Source organism: Papio anubis, chromosome X, assembly GCF_008728515.1.
Source record: "Papio anubis isolate 15944 chromosome X, Panubis1.0, whole genome shotgun sequence".
Lineage (NCBI taxonomy): Eukaryota > Metazoa > Chordata > Mammalia > Primates > Cercopithecidae > Papio > Papio anubis.
The window spans coordinates 114,893,840-114,914,830 of record NC_044996.1 but is presented as its reverse complement, the minus strand read 5'-3'; the positions used below and the strand labels follow the sequence as shown (position 1 = coordinate 114,914,830).

Sequence of the window (20,991 nt, the reverse complement as noted above, 5' to 3'; positions counted from 1 at the left end):
AATTTGTGAAGAGAGCAGATCTTAAGTGTTTGCAGCACACACAAAAAAATGGTAACTATGTGAGGTAATTGAATGTGTTGCTTAACTTTTTATTTTATTTTATTACTATTATTGTTTTTTGAGACAGTCTTGCTCTGTCACCCAGGCTGGAGTGCAGTGGCATGATCTCAGCTCACTGCAACCTCGACCTCCTGGGTTCAAGCGAGTCTCCTGCCTAATCCTCCCAAGTAGCTGGTATTACAGGCATGTGCCACCCCGCCCAGCTAATTTTTGTATTTTTAGTAGAGACGGGGTTTCACCATGTTGGTCAGACTGGTCCTGAACTCCTGACCTCAGGTGATCTCCCAAAGTGCTGAGATTACAGACGTGAGCCACTGTGCCCAGCAATGTTGCTTAATTGTGATAATCATTTCACAATGTATATGCATATCAAATCCATCACTTTGTATGTCTTAAATATATTAGGTTGGTGCAAACGTAGTTGCAGTTTTTGAAATGTTGGAATTTGCCATTTGATATTGGAATAAATTCTTAAATAATGTGGTTACGTTACACATAATTTTAGTGGGCTTTTCTCGCTTTATGGTTTTTTTTTATTTTTATTTTTATGGGGTTTTTTTGGTTTGTTTTTTGTTTTTTGTTTTTTTTTTTTTGGCTAATGACTTATTACTTGCTGTTTATTTTCTGCTTATTTTAGACTATGGAAATGATGTGAGACCAAAAGCAAATTTAAGCGAGTTTCTTATTCGAGTTCAAAACGGGTCATAAAGCAACAGAGACAACGCGCAACATCAACATCGCACTTGACCCAGAAATGGCTAACGAATGTACAGTGCAGTGGTGGTTCAAGAAGTTTTGCAAAGGAGACAATAGCCTTGAAGATGAGGGGCGTAGTGGCTGGCCATCGGAAGTTGACAACGACCGATTGAGAGCAGTCATTGAAGCTGATCCTCTTACAACTACACAAGAAGTTGCAGAAGAGCTCAACGTGGACCATTCTATGGTCCTGCAGTATTTGAAGCAAATTGGATAGGTGAAAAAGCTCGATAATTGGGTGCCTCGTGAGCTGAGCAAAAATTTTAAAAGATCATTGTTTTGAAGTGTCGTCTTCTCTTTTTCTACGCAACAACAACGAACCATTTCTCAATCGGATTGTTACCTGCGACGAAAAGTGGATTTTATATGACAACTAGCGATGCCCAGCTCGGTGGTTGAGCTGAGAAGAAGCTCCAAAGCACTTCCCAAAGTCAAACTTGCGCCAAAAAGAGGTTATGGTCACTGTTAGGTGGTCTGCTGCCAGTCTGACCCACTACAGTTTTCTCAATCCCGGTGAAACCGTTATATCAGATAAGTATGCTCAGCAAATCAACGAGAAGCACCAAAAACGGTAACATACGCAGCTGGCATTGGTCGATAGAAACGGCCCAATTCTCCGCAACACCGGACCGCACATGGCACAATCAAGGCTTCGAAAGCTAAACGAATTGGACTATGAAGTTTTGCCTCATCTGCCATATTCACCTGACCTCTTGCCAACCGACTACCACTTCTTCAGCCATCTCGACAACTTTTTTTTTTGCAGGGAAAACGCTTTCACAACCAGCAGGATGCAGAAAATGCTTTCCAAGAGTTCGTCGAGTCCCAAAGCACGGATTTTTACTCTACAGGAATAAAACAAACATTTCTCGTTGGCAAAAATGTGTTGATCTTAATGCTTCGTATTTTGATTAATAAAGATATGTTTGAGCCTAGTTATAATGATTTAAAATTCACTTTCCAAAACCAAAATTACTTTTGCACCTACGTAATACACAATTTTATTTGTCCGTAATACCCTCATGAACATAATTGATTATCTTTGACAAAGGAGCAAAAGCAATACAATGGTGAAAGCATAGTCTTTTCAACAAATGGTATTAAACCAACAAGACATGCAAAAATATGAATCTAGACAGATCTTACACCCTTCACTAAAATTAACCCAAAATGGATCCTAGACCTAAATGTAAAACACAAAACTATAAAACTTCTAGAAGATAACATAGGAGAAAATCTAGATAACCTTGGATATGATTATGATATTTTAGATTCAACACCAAAATGAACCATGAAAAAAATATTGATGAGTGTTGCACTTTGTTAAAATTATGAAAGCTTTTGCTCTGAGCATGATACTGTCATCAGAATGAGAAAATAAGCCACAGATAGGAAGAAAATATTTGCAGAAGACATGATTAAAGACTGTTATTCAAAGTATATGGAAAAGCTGAAGTTGGCAAAAGATCTGAACATGCTTCAGAGCAAAGAAGATATACAGATGGCAAATAAGCACATGAAAAGATGTTCCACATCATATGCCATCAGGGTATTACAAATCAAAACAACAATGTAATACCACTACACACCTATTAGAATGGCCAGAATGAAAACTGTTGACAGCACCAAATGCTGGTGAGGATATGGAGCCACAGAAACTCTCATTCGTTGCTGGTAGGTATGCAAAATGATATTAAATACAGCCACTTTGGAAGATAGTTAGAAGTTTCTTACAAAGCTAAATATACTCTTACCATATGATCTAGCAATCACACTCCTTGGTATTTATCCAAAGAAGTTTAAAACTTATGTCCACATAAAAACCTTCACATTAATGTTTATAGCAGCTTTATTCATAATTACCAAAACTTTAAAGCCACCAAGATGTTCTTCAGTAGTTACATGGATAAACTGTGATTTCTTTTTAGCTCTGAATAATATTTCATTGTCTAGCTACACTACAGTTTATAATATTTCATTGAAAGATGCATCAGCTATCAACACATGAAAAGAAATAGAGGAATTTTAAATGCATATTACTAAGTGAAGGAAGCCAATTTGAAAAGGCTACATACTGCATGATTTCATCTATGTGACATTCTGGAAAAGGCAAAGCTATAGAGGTATAAAAAAATTCATGGTTGCCAAGGATTGAGGGAAAGGAGGGATGAATAGGCCGAACACAGAAGATTTTAGGGCAACAAAACTATCTTTGTATCATTCTATAATGGTGGACACATGTCATTATATATTTGTCAATACCCACAGAATGAACGCCACCAAGAGTGAGCTCTAATGTAAACTATAGACTTTGGATGATGATCTGTCAATGTAGGTTTATCAATAGCAACAAAGTACTATGGGGTATATGGGAACTTTCTGTATCTTCCACTCAATTTTGCTGTGAACATACACTTTCTCTAAAAAATAAAGTTTATTTTTTTAAAAGGAGAAAAAAATGAGTTAAAGGCATGTATGAGCATTTTACAGAAGACGAGATACCTATAGCCATTAAACATATGAAAAGATTTTCAACTTTCTTGGTGGTCTGGAAAATATAAATTAAAGCCAAATGAAATACCATTCTGTATATACTCCATTGGCCATAAATTTAAAGTTTTACCATGTCAAGATTTGGCAAAAATGTTGCTTGACAAGACATCTCATATATTGCTGTTGATAATGGATTTATCTCTCACTCTAATTTGAAAATTCACATAACCTATGACCCAGCAATTCAACTCCTAGGTGTACACCCAAGAGAAACTCAGTCTCTCTCTCTCTCTCTCTCTCTCTCTCTCTCACACACACACACACACACACACACACAGTGTCACCAGGCCAACAGTTAGTGAAATCAGTGGGAAACCTAAAAAATGATTAAGTGAGGTGTATATGAAACATGTATGGGATAAAGATGCTCAGAGAAATATTAGCATTCTTACTACAAAGTTGAATACTGTGAATCTACTTTCATATATCTATTTTATTGTATGTTGATGCTTTTCATTTTGTACTAAACTTTTGTATGAGAAAGGAATTGTATTAAGTGTAACTAGGAACTGGATTCTCATTTCTCAAGAAAATATGGTGAATGAGTAACTTTTGAGAAAAATATGTATTAACATTTGTCATCAATCATGGGGGTTACAACGTTATTACTGAGTACATGAAAACACAAATCTGCTGAAGAAGCATCAGTAACTAGCACAAAACGTTATACTTATTTAAAAAGACTATACCTGAAGAAGATCAAAGGTATATGACACATCGCTTTTCCCTGAGATCAAATACCCATGGGAAATTAATTATGATAATTTTCAGTGCTGAGTTTTCTTGTCATGTACAAAAAAAGGCAAGGCAATAGTTATAAATATGTTTTTACCGTGAACACAGAAGAATTTCTCATAAAGTTAAATAACCCCAGATGCTTCAAGTAAAAAATAGGTTAATTTCAATAGTGATTTCTTTCCATTCAATTTATGTAATTAAAGTAAAGCTTTTAAATGTTCATTCTATTGAAGATAAAACATCTGACATTAATGTCAGTATTATTGCAAATTCAATTAAAAAGTTAAACTTTGAAGAAAAAGTTTTTACTTTTGAGAGGATGAAATGATTACTAATTTTGGTAGGGCAAGCATCATAGTAAAGGCAATGTTCTCACTAAATTAAGGAACTTTGAAAGCAAGAAAATACAATAGGTCATAGTGAACACAAAACTCTTAATGTATCCAAACAAGAAGTAATACTCTACCAGTTGAAATGAAAGCTATTAATATTAAAAGTATTTTAAAAGTATTTTTATAGGCCGGGCACGGTGGCTCATGCCTGTAACCCAGCACTTTGGGAGGCCGAGGCGGGTGGATCACTTGAGGTCAGGAGTTCGAGACCAGCCTGACCAACATGGAGAAACCCTGTCTCTACTAAACATACAAAGTTAGTGGGGCATGGTGGCGCATGCCTGTAATCCCAGCTAGTCAGGAAGGCTGAGGCAGGAGAATCGCTTGTACCCAGGAGGCAGAGATCACGCCACTGCGCTCCAGCCTGGGACATAAGAGCGAAACTCCATCTTAAAAAAAAAAAAAAATTATAAATACACAGAATAAGTAAACTATAAAATGTTTGTGATGAAACTAATATTGAAAACTAAAAGTACTTTAACATGGCAGCATGAGTCTTCCCAGCTTCCCATCGTCCGATTTTAGAAATGTTTGCACCTTTGAAAAATGACTATGTAGATCAACCTATGTGCCTTACAATAATATTACACTTCTATGTAAATTAGCGCTCTCAAATTTGGTCATTGGAAATCTTTAAAGCTTCTAGAAAATTGTGATTATTGAAAATAGAACTTGCAAAAGGAAAGACTGGAAATTTATCTTTGCAAAAGAGAAAGGAGGAACTAAACAAATGGAATGATGATAGCACAAATCGTATGCAAGATTTAATTTTGAAATTCTATTATTGGGCTTGGAATATCTCCACTTGTGGGAAGAATATTCTGGTGGAGCTCTGAATTTTAATTGGATAAATGTATTATCATTACCAGAAGAAGACTGAGAAGGTTCTAATTTTGCAACATTTAAATTTGGCAAAACATTCCAAAGTATCAAAAATAGAGACAATGTACTGGACCCATTTTGTCTTGTAAAAATATTTGTTGAAAAACGGAGCTGGGCATGGTAGTGTGCACCTATAGTCCCAGCTACTTGGGAGGCTGAGCCCAGGAGGTCAAGGCCAGCCTGAGCACCATAGACCTAATCTCAATATTTTAAAAAACGAAAAGAAAAATGGAGTCAGAAAGAGCACCTGGGAAATATACATTTCAATATTTTTAAAAAGTATAAAGCTTGCCATTTAGCAGTTGGAATAATATTTTCTCAAATAAAATATCATGCAACCAGCCATTAGGTGCCTCCTCATGGAAGGACACAACACTACCCATGGATTCTCCTTGGGAAAAGGAAAAGCAAAACCTGTATCGATCAAGCCTATCGATCTCACTACTAATTTAAAAGAAAGACAGAGTATAGAAAAACATGTCAAATAATGCCCTGGGAATACAATCAGCAAAATCTAGAAAACTGTAGGACAAGTAAAGTGACCAAGTTCCTTCACAAATAAACTGTAAGGAAAACAAAGAAATCAAGATGAACATTTAACTTATAGGTTAAAAGATACTTATAGAAACATATTAACCGCCGGGCGTGGTGGCTCAAGCCTGTAATCCCAGCACTTTGGGAGGCCGAGACGGGCGGATCACGAGGTCAGGAGATCGAGACCATCCTGGCTAACACAGTGAAACCCCTTCTCTACTAAAAAATACAAAAAACTAGCCTGGCGAGGTGGCGGGCGCCTGTAGTCCCAGCTACTTGGAAGGCTGAGGCAGGAGAATGGCGTAAACCCGGGAGGCGGAGCTTGCAGTGAGCTGAGATCTGGCCACTGCCCTCCAGCCTGGGCGACAGAGCGAGACTCCATCTCAAAAAAAGAGAGAAAAAAAAAAAAAAAGAAAAAAAGAAACATATTAACCAATGGCAATATATGAACTTTATTGGATCTTGATTCAAATTTTAAAAAATAGAAACTCACCAGACACTGCAGAATCACTCCATGTGACCCATCCTAATTGCAGTCCCCTCTTCCCATCAAAAGTAACCATTATCTTGACTTACAAAGTAATCACGTCCTTGTCTTTCTTGATGGTATTTTCACCCAAATGTGCATCCCTAGACACTCTAATTCAGTCTTTCCCATTTAGAAATAAGTTGATATGCCTTTTAAGTATTTTTAAATCTGTAACTCTACCCTTGATCTCTTTCTTTTACTTACAATTTACCTGTTGAAAAAATTGACACTAGTTTCCTCTAGTCTGAGTCTTGTAGACTGCATATTCACGGGGCACTTTAACATATTCATCTTTCCCCTGTATTTTCTGAAAATTGACTGCTGATTTAGAGGCTTGATCAGACTCAGGTTCCATCCATTGGGTGGTATTTTGTTCTTTAATCAGGAAGCACATAATGTCCAGTTCGTTCTCTTCTATTATATTAGTGGACATTGATGCTCACTTCCTAGCTCCATTTAATTCATTGGAGGGTATGAAATAATGGTATTTTAATTCAACAAATATTCATTGATAGATGAAATATTTTATAATGAATTATATTTTTTATATACTAAATAGATTAATTTTATTTAAAAGTCAATCTAATTTTATTTTTTAGAGATGGAGTCTCACTATGTTGCTTAGGGTGACCCTGACCTCCTGGGCTTAAGCAGTCCTCCACTTCAGCCTCCAGTGTAGCTGGGACTACAGGCATCTGCCCCCACACCAGGTATGAATCTAATTTTAAATGAGTGGAAATCCTAGATTATATTTGAAACATTCAGAATTTCAGTTTCTTTTGTATTGAACGGTGAATGGCCCACATGGAGTGATAATAAGTATCCTAATTCTTGAAACGATTAATGGGATCAGAAGGGTACCAAATTTACCTGTACCCCTTAAGAAAAAACTTCAGAGATGGCGAAAATTGCCAAATCTCTTTCCCCAAAGCTGCAAGACACCCTAAACTTCTTCTTATAAACTCCTTATAAACTGCCCCAGGAGGACTGGCAGAGGGTAAAAACTTCATAGCAATTGGGTCTTCTTACTATTTTATAATTTAGGGAAGTTTATTTTAGTGGCAGCTCTAAATGTTTTCAGAATTACATATACTTATTTCTGTTCAATCTACGTCATTTATCAAAAAGCAATGTTTCTTCATAACATAAGAAGATAGTTGCTACCTTATCTTTTTTTACCTATACCACATACATTAGTTAAGATGTAAATATTGCTTTCCTGTTTGTATTTCCATAATGTGATTTCAATATCAGATTCTGTGCTCAGAACATGAATAAACAATCTTTCTCTAGCCTAATAAAGTCTATTTTAAAACAAACAGATGTAACTTAAACCACCTTGAACATATAGTTTAACTGTATTTAGAAAAGTGATTTTCCAATTAGAGGAAAGAGTAGAAACATAAATTTAAAATATTTGCAACAAGAAATATACTAAAATATATGTAAATATGTATGCTTGTGTATACAAAGTTCATTTCAATGAATTAAAGTCTCCAAATTCAGGCACATCAGCACTCAAGATATTATCAGCTTAACAAACATGATGACTAAACCACTTCAATCCTTCTTCATATATAAAGGAACATGAGGGAAATGTTAGAATTTTAAAGAAATGAAGTGTCCAAATTTGTTTAAGTTAAGATCTCAAAAATATGTATCCTGAATTTAGTATTAATCAGGGGAAAATGCTAAACAGACTGTTTAAAGCAAGCTTGTCCAACCCACAGCCCGTGGGCCACATATGGCCTGGAATGACTTTGAATGTGGCCCAACACAAAGTCATAAACTTTCTTAAAACATTGAGATTTTTTGCAATTTTTAAGGTTATCAGCTATTGTTAGTATATTTTATGTGTGATCCAAGACAATTCTTCTTCCGATGTGGCCCAGGGAAGCCAAAAGATTGGACACCCCTGGTTTAAAGGATGTTGGGTGAGTGCCTACAAAGACTAATTACTGGATGACACATCACAAACCAGTTATGCCAGATCAAGTTCATTGTACTCTTTGATAGGGTCACTAAGCTGATAGCTTAAGAAGGGGCCATAGGCTTAATGTATCCTATTTTCAGGACGGCATCTGGAAAATGTGTCATAAAATCTTTATTAGTTAGAGTTCTCTAGAGAAACAGAACCAATAGGATGAATACATAGATAGATAAATTTATTATAAGAAACTGGCTCACACAATTATGGAAGGTGACAAGTCCCAAAATCTGCAGGATGTAGTTCCAGTCTGAAGACCTGAGACCCAGGAGAACCAGTGATGTAGTTCTAATCTGAAAGCTGGCAGCCTCAAGACCCAAGACTAGCCAATGTCTCAGGTTGAGTTCAAAGGCAAGGAAAAGCCAATGTCCCTGTTTGAAGGCAGTCAGGCAGAAGAAATTACCTTACTCAGGGGAGGGTTATCCTTTTTGTTCTATTTAGGCTTTCAACTAATTGCCCTCCCCATGTTAGGGAGGGCAATGTGCTTTACTCAGTCTACCTTGTCAAATGTTAGTCTCATTTAAAATCACCCCCACAGACATACTCAGAACCAAATTTGTTTGACCAGATATCTGGGCACCCCATGGTCCAGTCAAGTTGTCACATAATAACACATTAGTCAACATAATATCTTTGTGGACAAGACATAGAAATAAGAGCTAGATGAAAATACAGTCTAGAATTTGTGGACCATAAGTGAGGAGTTTGTTAATGGACCAGTGTCAATCTGTCAGTCCATTTCAGTGTAATGCCTGTGTGTTTCAGCTAAATTTTACACTCTCTAACACTAGGTGCCAAAAAAGAAAATGGCTTTTTATTTTGTGTGAATAGTCTTTCCATTAAGAAATATATGGCCTGCAAGGAGATAGTGTTCATTGTTTTTCCTGTACTGAGGTTTGTCTATTCAGATTTCTATATTTCCCATTCTAGAGAAAGCTGTAGTAGAATGGGGTCTTGGCATCCTCCTCACAGAGTATATATGATTCAAACCCTTTACAACACTCCTTCCTATGTAAATGTGTACAGTTAAGTGACAAAAGGACAGAATAGTACAGTATCATTTGTTTAAAAATATAAACTTATAGCCAGGCACGGTGGCTCACGCCTGTAATCCCAGCACTGGGAGGCTGAGGCTGGTGGATCACCTGAGGTCGGGAGGTTGAGACCAGCCTGACCAACATGGTGAAACCCCGTCTCTGCTAAAAATACAAAAATTAGCTGTGCATGGTGGCGGGTGCCTGTAGTCCCAGCTACACGGAAGGCTGAGGCAGGAGAATTGTTTGAATCTAGGAGGCGGAGGTTGCAGTGAGCCGAGATTGTGCCACTGCACTCTAGCCTGGGCGACAAAGCAAGACTCTGTCTCAAAAAAAAAGAAAAAAAAAATATATATATATATATAAATTTATATATTTGTACAAGTGTAGACTATTGTGAGCCTTGCTGGCAGGGAATCTGGAAAGGAAAGGGGTGCTGAAGTGAGAAGTCATCACTATTTGAACTTCTTTTATGCAATATTCATGAATTAACTTCTTATTCATTAGCATTACATAAAATAAAATGGAGAAATATTTTTGGAATTTCAGAAATTAGCATTTTATCAAATAAACAGTAACAGAGAGAGAGGAAAAAAGTTGGGAAGAAAAAATAAAAGAAAGAAAGGGAAAGAAGGGAGAGAAGAAGAAAAGGAAAGAAATGGAAAGGATGGGAGAGTAGGAGAGGGAAGAGAAAGGATGGAAAGAGGAAGAGAGAGAGAAAGAGAATGAATGAAATAAATGAAAAGAATGAAGGGAGACAGAGAGAAACAAAAAGGAAGGAAGGAAGGAAAGAAGGAAGGAAGGAAAGAAAGAAGGAGAAAGAAAAGAAAGAAAGAAAGAAAGAAAGAAAGAAAGAAAGAAAGAAAGAAAGAAAGAAAGAAAAGAAAAAAGAGAGACAGAAAGAAACAAAGAAGAAAGAAAGAAGAGGAAGGGAGAAGGAGGGGAGAAACACAATTTCCTAATTTCCATTGCCTCTTCCTCCTAGACTAGATCTAAACCTAGTTTCTCATTTGTCCCTCTCATAATGCTACTTCAGAAGTTACTTCATAATGTTACTTCAGAAGTAAGAGATTTCTGTCTTTGGGTTATTTCTTCCCAGGACAGAGCTGAGGAATAGGAATCTGATTAACTTCAACTTCTCCACAAACTCAGAAGTATAATTAATAACATCTCTCTTCTTTCTTTCCTTTCTTTCTTTCTTTCTCTTTCTTTCTTTCTCTTTCTTTCTTTCTTTTTCTTCTTTCTCTTTCTTTTTCTTCTTCTTCCTCTTCCTTTCTTTCCTTCCTTCCTTCTTTCTTTCTCCTTCCTTCCTTTCTTCCTTCCTTCTTTTCCTCTTTTTTTCCTTTGTTCCTTTTTTTTTTCTTCTTTCCAGAATGGCTAAATTTCTGAAGCTGGACCTCCATTCTTCCATGGTGGCAGAAAATTTCACTTCAGTCATTCTTGGTTTCTTCAGTCCTCCCCAGGGTTGGTTCACAGTCCTAGAATGTCATGCAGTGCCAGTGAAGGGCAAGGCAGGAGATTGTGGGTGATCTTCAAGCCATAGACTATTGGTCTTCAGTGGACACAGGTTACTACAGGTTACCAAGAAGCCCATTATTCTGTCTGCATGGCCCCTTCCAGTCCTCAAGTGTCTGCTGCTTCCAGACTACAGAAGGAACCCAGTAATTTTTCAGGGTTTCCTCTGATCCCATTCTCCACAGGTTGGTCCTCTCTGAATCCATGCCACCTCTGCAGAGGGAGGGGTGGGGGTCACAGGAGACTGTCAGTTCCAGGTTCCTGATTTTCTAGGACCCACAGGCCACGTTTTCTTCTTCCTACAACCACCCAATTTACCTTACTTAAGAAAATAGTCTTGGCAGGGCATGGTGGCTCACATCCATAATCCTACCACTTTGGGAGGCCAAGGTGGGTGGAACACTTGAGGCCAAGAGTTTGAGACCAGCCTGGACAACATAGCGAAACCCTGTGTCAACTAAAAATACAAAACATTAGTCAGCTGTGGTGGCACACACCTGTAATCCTGGCTACTTGGGAGACTGAGGCAGAAGAATCGCTTGAACCCGGGAGTCGGGGGTTGCAGTGAGCTGAGATTGCACCATTGCCCCAGCCTGGGTGACAGAGCAAGATTCTGTCCAAAAAAAAGAAGGAAGGAAGAAAGGAAGGAAGGAAGGAAGGAAGGAAGGAAGGAAGGAAGGAAGGAAGGAAGGAAGTGAAGAAAGAAAGAAGGAAAGAAAGAGGAAGAAGGAAGAAGGAAGGAAAGAAGGAAAGAAAAAGAAAGAAAGAAGAAAAGAGAAGAGAAAAGAAGAGAAAAGATGAAAAGAAAAGAAAGGAAAAGAAGTCTGAAAAATCAAAATATTCTTCCGACTAGGATATACTGAGAGTAAAAAAAAAAAAAATTAACTTCTCTCACTATTTGAGCTGAAATATTGGCTCCCTGAAGCTTGACTTTTGCCTCTATTTTTTAACATAAATAAAAGTAATTATATTTTGCAAAATTAAAAAACCGCAAAAATAAGTCCCACACTTGCCTTGGTTTCTTCATGCTCCTAATACCCAAAATTATTAAATCACAGAAGCAAATTTAACAAGTATTCTCTGCAAGTCTCAAATGAAATGTTGAGAGGCTCTCTACTTGAAATTTTTTTCAACATTTGGGTTGTTCCCGGCAGGAACTGGGCACAGAAAGACTGAAATCAGCGCTTTGGGAAGGAACAGAGCGGTTTCAGCACCAAGTGTGCAATACCCATGCATCATGACCACTCTGAGATTGAGGCCAAGTCAAAGTCAAAGCCAGGATGATTACTAACATCCATACTGAAGTTACTCAACCCCTACCCCTTCATCTTCTCCCAGAGTACTTAGTAAGGAAGGTTCCAGTCATAACCCTGTAATAGGGAATGAGGACAAAAACTAAGAAAATAAATAAAATAAGCAATGGGCAAGGGCTGCAGATGCTAAATTGGAATAAGTTGCAAAAGAAAAATTACTCAACACACCCTAAACAGTCATCGCACATGTCTCACTACACTTAGTGTGTCTTGCTTTATAGGTTTTGTATTACATAAACTATTTAAATGGGGACTGTCTCATCTTTGTATAATAGTTCATGCTCCAAAAACATTTGTTGAATTTAGTTCATTTTATAGTGTGAGTAGGTAAAAATTGAGCAGTTGACTTTCAGTATGGACAAGTAGTATATAAAAGGGAAATAATCCAAATTATGTTGCATGTCAACCTGACTTAGCAGTCATAACACAAAGAGAGACCTATTGTTAATATACACAATTTCCTGAGTAGATTGGCCCAGTGTTCAATAACAGATAAGAAAAATGTCAACAAAATATCAGACATTATCAAATAGTAGAATAGGGAAGAAAGAAAAATTAATATATGATCCTCAGGCAAGCAATGTAAATTTATCAGCTTTAGAACTTTTAGCTCTGCTATAGTGTAAGTAAAACAAACAACAAAAGAGACAGTATTTTCTTCATAGATAACATGACTGCTACTCAGAAAAACAAAAAAAAAAATGCATGGAGAGAAAACTGGAAAGAAATTCACTTGAAATTCACTTGAAACTATGAATGTTTGGGGATTGGAGAATTGAAAGTGATTTTTTCTTTGCTTTTCTACTTTGCTGTTATCCAAGTCTTCTAGAGTGAGCAGGTACTATCTTTATAATGAAAAAAGAAATATTTTAAAGGAAAGAAAGATAAGAATGAAATTAAAGTACAGGGAAGGATAACTAAAATGAGCAAGAGAGAGTGAATCAATGTATACAGAAAAAATATATATAGTGTTGGATGACAGGAGACAAAAAGAGAAGCAAACTATTTTATATATAAACAAACATGGATTTATCCATCTTAAAGAGAATTAGTGTTAAAGAGGCAAATTTCTGACAATTAAGAGTCAAAAATGATTTTGTTTCTGTCTGCGTTGGAAAGAATAATTCTACCTTCCCCCTTTGCAAATGTCCACATCTTAATCCCCAGAATCTGTGAACTGTTAACTTATATGGCAAAAGGGACTTTGCAAGTATGACTAAATGAAGCATCTTGAGATGCGAAAGTTATCCTCAATTATTCAGGTGAGCCCAGTTGTAATCACAAGGGTCCTTATAAAAGGTAGGCAGAAGAATCAGAGTCAGAGAAAGAGATGTGAGGATGGAAGCAGAGGTCAAAGTCAAGAGCCAAGGAATGTTGCCAGCCTCTAGAAGCTGGAAAGGGCAAGGAAACTTACTCTTTCCTAGAGACCCTAGAAGGAAGGCAGCCCTGCCCACAACTTTATTTTAGCCCAGTGAGAATGACTTTGAACTTCTGATCTCTGGAAATGTAAGATGATGAACTTTTGTCGTTTTAAGCCACTAAACTCTACTAATTTGTTACAATAGCAATTTTAAAAACAAATATCCTGCCTATTCATGCATTCATTCAGCTCCAGTTACAGCCATCGACTTGCAGTCTCCTGAACACTTCTCCTATCCATTTACTTAGATCTGATCTTGTTCTTCAAGAGTTATTTAAACCGTCACTCCCCCCTTGGAAGCATTTCCTACATTGGGCTCCCCCACTGTCTGGAACTCCCTACCATGTCTCCTTTTCAGCACTCACTACACTTGAGTTGCAATAATTGATCATCTTATTCCTGTTTGTATCACTTTGCCAAGTTCTTACCTAATAAATGGCTTTGTTACTTCTTCCTTAGTTATCTTTCAGGTCTCCCTGACAATATGGTAAGTTTTCAGAGAGCAGGGTCTACTTCTGTGTGTGTACACATGCATATGTCTTCCCTCCATATGCTTAATACACAGTGATCCAACTCAAAAATCAACACAAAACAAAACAAAAACACCACATCAAATAAATATTCATTGAAAAATAAAATGAACCAGTTTACTTTGTAACAAATTATGTCTTGGGAAGCAACGGAAAATAACCATGCATTCTATTGTATAATTTACTAACCTGCTATAATAAATTAGACTCATTTATTTAGTTAGTTTATGCCTTGAGAAAACCTCAATAGCACTTTTTTCCTAGTCAGAATTATCTGGTTTTCATATTGATGGTCTTTTACTTCAGTCACCAAATGCAGTAGCCAACATGATCAAAACGTATTTATCCATTTAACAAATATGAAATGATTGCCTACTATGTGCAAGTAATGTTTGGGATGTGGAAAAGCATGTGGATAAATCAAAGTTCATGTTCTGGGCAGGAAGACATACAAATAAATAGTATATTAAGCAAAACACTAAAAAGGAAAGATGAGATAACGTAAGAAATTAATGAGTTGACTCCACTCAGAGCAGAAAAAAATCTTTAGTGAGACAAATAGAGTGATGAACAGAAAGAGTAGGTGACAGTGGTTAAGAACCAGGGCTTTCAAGTTAAATGAAACTGAACCCAAAGCCAGTTCCACTATCTACTGTGTGCCCTTGGACAAATTATTTAATTTCCCTGAGCCCAGCTGGCTCATCTGTAAAATGGAGATTAATAATAGACATTCCCCCTCATAAGATTATTATAAGAATTATGTAAGATAATTCATGTAAAATTCTTAACATGGTGCTAGACATAGAGCAAGCAATTAGTACATTGCAGTTATTATTGTGATAGGTTTAAAACAGTGAATAACATTTCTAACAATTATTTCAAAACCAGATTTCCTTACACAATAGTATATATTGTGAGAAAACATATATCCAAAAAATATATATATATATCTCCATTCACTCTACAAATACAAATATTGCTAAATGTAGAGGATTGCTCCACCCAGATTGCTCTTTCGGGGTGAGGAGCTTATTCTCCCAGTAGCTGCTTGGAGTTTGCCTGCTGAAGACACAGTCGATTCCTACTTTGGGGATTGCCCTCCACTGAACTGCCTCGGCTAAGGTTACACCCCGCTCCTGGTGGATGCTGGAGTATACATCTGACCCTCTTGTTTCCATTTGTAACCATTTTGAAGGGTCACCCTAGCTCCAGGGCTCCCTGTGAGATGGACGGAGGCCTCTGTGGAAATCTCTTCTGCTTCCTTCACTTCATCACAGATGTTGTTCCCAAGACCACTCCTCAAGAAATTTACCAATCTCCATCTCAGAGTCTGCCTTCCCAGCGAACCTGAATTAAGCCAACAACCACTATATGGACAACGCACTACTGTTAGGCGGGGTTGGCAAGCTTCTTCTGTCAAGTAAGTAAGAGTTTTCTGTCCAGGCAGTAAGGGTTTTAGGCTTTGGTGAGCCATATTCTCTATCACTTTTACTCAACTCTGCCATTCTAGTGTGAAAGCAGCCAGAGACAACACATAAACAAATGGGCACTGCTGTGTTCCAATAAAACTGTATTTTATGGACACTGAATTTGAATTTTATATAATTTTCACCCATCACAAAATACCATTCTTATTTTGCTTCTTTTTCTTTTTCCCCAACCATTTAAAAATTAGAAAAACCATTCTTTGCTCATGGGAGTTCAAAAGCAGGCAGCAGGCTAGATCTGGTCAATGGGCCATAGTTTGACAATCCCTGAGCCAGAGGAAAGATGCAATGCAGAGCAGTGAAGCTACTATTCTAGTGAATGAGTTTACAGAATTTGATATCATGGGACCCTACGGCTTGTAACCTTGTTCCAAGGACATGGAAGACTCCTTCCTGGCTCCAGGTCAAGAGAGCATGGAGAAAAGGAAGAGGGAAAAAAGGGAAACAATAAGATTCATAATTTCTTTCTTTTTTTTTTTTTTTTAATGGAGTTTCACTCTTGTTGCCCAGGCTGGAGTGTAATGGTGCAATCTTGGCTCACTGCAACCTCCGCCTCCTGAGTTCAGGCAATTTTCCTGCCTCAGCCTCCCAAGTAGATGGGATTACAGGCACCTGCCACCACGTCTGGCTAATTTTTGAATTTTTAGTAGAGACAAGGTTTCACCACATTGACCAGGTTGGTCTCGAACTCCTGACCTCAGGTGATCCATCCGCCTCGGCCTCCCAAAGTGCTGGGGTTATAGGCATAAGCCACTGTGCCCAGACTCATAATTTCTTTTGAAGCTTAGTACCAAGAAAATCATACACAGCAAAATAACACTAAATGGTTTAGTGCTATGTGGTGTTTTTCATTTAGACAACTTCATTTCTACCAGGAAATAGATGTAGGAGATTTGAGTGGCTGTTCTGTGACTGTGTCTGTAACTAAGAAACCATTCAAAAATAAAAACACAATTATAATTTGTTACAGTTTTAATATTTACAAAGAATAAACCTTTAAATGATCTGATACAGAATAGACAAATGGGAGAGAAACATATTTTGAAAACTGTTTGACCCTATCTTTCCACCCAAATACAGCAGGTTTCTACAGTTCATTTCCTTCAAAAATAAACAAGTTGGAGGAATTTATTTGGGTAACAAATATATTCTTAACTCTTTTCTTAACTCTTTACCCTGAAACCTTTTGGCTTTTTTTTTTTTTTTTGAGACGGAGTCTCACTCTTGTTGCCCAGGCTGGAGTGCAATGGCACGACCTCGACTCACTGCAACCTCCGCCTCTCGGGTTCAAGCGATTCTCCTGCCTCAGCTTCCCAAGTAGCTGGGATTACAGGCACCCACCACCACGCCCGTCTAATTTTTTGTATTTTTAGTAGAGATGGGGTTTCACCATGTTGACCAGGCTGGTCTCGAACTCCTGACATCAGCCTCCCAAATGCTGGGATTACAGGCTTGAGCCACCGCGCTCAGCTACCTTTTGGCCTTTTTGTTTCATCTCATTTGGCTGTCTTCTTTTTTAATTCCTATGTTTCTTTAAATGAATTAACCTTTTCTTTTTTTGATCATTTTTATTTTTGCTTCCTTGCTGTACACACCTCTCTTTGAAATCATTCCTTATGGCTCCTCTTACCATATTCCTTCATCAAGTGTAATATTATGAGATTTCCCCATGATTCACACATGACTTCCAACTGACCTTTACTTCTCTAGCCCTTAATTCCCCTTCACCACTCCCTCCTGCACATTCTCAGAATAAATGGATAAAGTGTTACTTCATGCTTAAGTAAATGAGAGACAGTAATGGAAGCATTCTCTCTATGGATTTGCATTGCTATACTGAGAAATATGGAGACTAGGAGTGCTAATTTCAGTAATTTCAGTTGACATCAATTGCAATAGGCGGCTAAAGACTATATCCCTGGCTTTTGAGGTCTCCAGGTTCTTCTCTCTAGACACTTGAAGACTGATTTGGTCTACACTTGTCATGATGAGTTCAGATGCCAGAATCTGAGTAGGAGAACTGTCATGAAACACGGTGTCCATAATGTACTGTTTATATAACTCCACAAGCTTCTGCTCCAGGTACTCATTCAGCACTGCATTAGAAATAGGATTCTGCATTTGCAAGCTGCTTTTCTCTTTGATGCTTGTTATTCTCCAATAGGATGAGTACCGCTGGATAGGTATTTGAGGAAAGTCACTGGGCTGAGTAGAAATGGAATCCTCCATGGGTAAAGGAATCTCAGATGACTTCAGCAAAGGGCCATATTCAAAACTGCTCTCAGAGGGAAAATCCGTTGTCACTGAACTAATGGCCATCACCTGGCCCCCTGCAATATGTAAGTCATTATAATTCTTGCAAATACTTTTGCAAGAAGATGGAACCAAGTAGGTCTCTCTGCTGGCATCTCTACATATTTCAACTGCAGCCAAGTTTGGGCTTTCAAACACAGGATTGGGGTTTGTCTGCAGCACTGTGACTCTCTGACTTCTGCTATGTTGGCTCTCTCTTGAATGCACTGAAGAGAGAAACTTGCCAGATGATTTGCAGCTCACGTAGAGACTTCTGACTTGTGTTTCATCCACAGAGGAATAGGAAAGAGTAGCAACAGAATTTGTCTCCTCTTCCTTTTCCCCAGCCACCTGCTCATTATAAGAGGCACAACTCCAGTGGATGTCATTCCAGTACTCAAGTCCACTGAGATACCCTTCTGACAGCATTCTGGAAAGAGAATCGATGAGTAAGAATGGGGAAAAAGAATACTGAAATTTTAGAAGTTGGCATTTGATATATCAAAAATAAGGACAATGAATAAATTCACTTTATACATTCACCAAGCTCTTACTAAGTCTGTGCCTACTTTGTACCAGGACTATGGCATGTGCTAATGATATAAAAATGAAAAACATACAATTCCATCCTTCAGAAAGTTTCCCACTATAGGAAAAAATTAACTAGATATAAACAATTCCAATATTATATCACTGAGGATTATAATAGTGATAGGTACAAAGGAACTACAGGGGGTGGGGGTCCCTAACTTAGCCTGGGGCAAAGGGGAGAAGTCACAGGATGTGTCATAGGGAAGGTGACATTTCAGCTGAATGCTGAAGAGTAATTAGGAGTTCCAGCCATAGGAACAGGGTTATAAGAGAATATGGCAGCATGACCTACCCACCACATACAAAGAAGCTGAGCACAAGCATTAGGAATTGGGAAAATAAGCTGAAATTGGATCGTGAAGAGCCTTGGCAGTCAGGCAAAAGCATTTACATTCTGCCCCATAGGAAATGAACAGTGACCTAGAAGTTGCAGATTGGAAACATGGCTAGTGGGTTATGAGCAAACAATGAGAAAATTTGCGGCAAATTCTACTGAAAACAAGTGCTGTGTCTTACTTAACTTTGTATTGGACCCCTGGGAGCTAGCACAGTTATTTGCATTTCTACAGAGACTCAAAAGGTATTTGTTAATTTGAGTTAAAGAATTTTCAACAACGACATGGTATGAAATTAATTCGTGCTCAATACATCATGAAGTACCACAAAGCCTACCCTGTCTTTGTATCCCAGAATAAATTTCTTTCTCTATCTCTCCCAGTTCTCAGAATATATCCTGAAAATGTCTCTGTATCTAACTGATGTTTACCTCCTAGTTACCAAGGAGCTTTCCTGACCACGGGCTTTCCCTACATCTGCCTCCCCTCCCCACCCCCAGCAATTGTCACTGGTCTGGAGCAGCTAGAACAGGCTAGAAACCAGCAGCTGCATTTTCTAAAAACAGAACACACTGGCATTCCTGGCACTGGGGCAAGAGGCAACAGCGAGGAAAACTGGTCCTCTTGGGCCTCGAGAGCTGGGCTTCTGAAACAGACCTGTCAACTTGAGCCTGAACTTGAAACGTCAAATAAGAAAAGGAGGATTTTTTTAAAACCATACATAAAGGTCCTTTTAAAAATTGTTAACATCTCTTTTACATTCATGTAATTATTGTTTCCCAGGTAAATAAAATGTTTCCCTTTTTTAAAAATTGTAGAAGGGTCAGATTGTAAATTTTTTTTCTCTTTTGGAACTATTCCTGGTTTATTTAGCAAATCTCAATTTTTTTAATGTTTACTATATTCTGGGCACAGTTATGTGCCATGAAGATACTAAGTTAAAGGTCTTCAACAAATCCATGAAGTAATTACTGTATGCTGAACACACTTATAGGGATAAAAACAAAAGTTGCCCTTTCCTTAAAAATCTATATGAAGTTCTGCCCTCAAACCTAATATCCAGGTGAAAAGGCCAATCTTACCTACATGGAAAGATAAGAAACAGGGAAAGAGTTTATCATAAAGAACTAATGGGGATGCAGTTACTTCCTGGCCCTCAACACCCTACCCCCACCCAGGCTATAGCTAGGGCGTTCCACCTTCAAGTCCTCAGAATATCATTGTGGAAAATCAGAGCAAAAACGATCTGTTGACTTTTGAGTATCTAAATGGGCTTTAGAAACTCCTGGCAGAAATAATCGTTTGGGAGAAATGACTTTTGAGAAACCATAACCTGAGCTTCTACACCTCAGAATCCAGAACCATGAAAGACTTAAGGCATAATATTTATGCAGTAATAATAAACTTAAGTAGACTGAGTCCCCCATAGAGGGAAAAAGTATGTCTCCAGAGAGATTTGGGAGCCAAGAGTAGACAAGTTTGCAAAATTATCTCATGACCAGCATGTTGCAGGAGCAGAAGGAGAGACAGCCACATGCATCACCTGGGCAGGCCAGCATGAGGCTGCCTCATCAAGTCTGCTCACACACGAGCATGCTGCTGAGAACCTGAAACCCTGGAGAAGACCTACAGTTGGGATGGAAAGATTGCAGACATGATCTCCATAGACTACAAACCAGGGACCAGATGAATGATAAGTTTCCATGGATACCAGTACGGCTACATGATGACAACCAAAGATATCTCCCACCCACTCCCATCCTCAGCTGACCCTATGGTTTTATATAAACAATCTAAAACTTAGACACACATCCAAGGAGGAGGGAGCCCTGAAGTGACTGAGGAAATCCTGATTGACAGTGAGTACTTTCCCACCACTCTGGAGAACGTGAGCTCGAAAAAGATATTCAACTGAGGTTGAAGAAAGCAAGGATCCCTAGGAAAGACAGCAGAATAGGCACATGTATGTATTTTTTCTTCCTTTCCAAACTTCACTAAAACAACAATAAATGGTTTTTAACAAGGTATAATACACACACACAC

The 20,991-nt window shown here is 38.0% G+C and overlaps 1 protein-coding gene across 3 annotated transcripts in view; it reads right to left on the bottom strand.

The window, feature by feature from the left end:
* Nucleotides 1-723: 723 nt before the first annotated feature.
* The window catches only part of CXHXorf21 (chromosome X CXorf21 homolog), a 79,999-nt gene continuing 59,731 nt past the window's right edge, over nt 724-20,991 (bottom strand). For 2 of the 3 annotated variants that reach the window (XM_031660450.1, XM_003917538.5), the window contains exon 3: nt 16,688-18,452. In XM_031660450.1, coding sequence (XP_031516310.1) covers nt 17,546-18,451 — 906 coding nt within the window. In that variant the 5' untranslated portion in view covers nt 18,452 and the 3' untranslated portion in view covers nt 16,688-17,545. Of the gene's footprint in view, nt 1,662-16,687; nt 18,453-20,991 lie in introns of those variants that run through there. The other variant, XR_004180554.1, reaches the window with a different exon arrangement.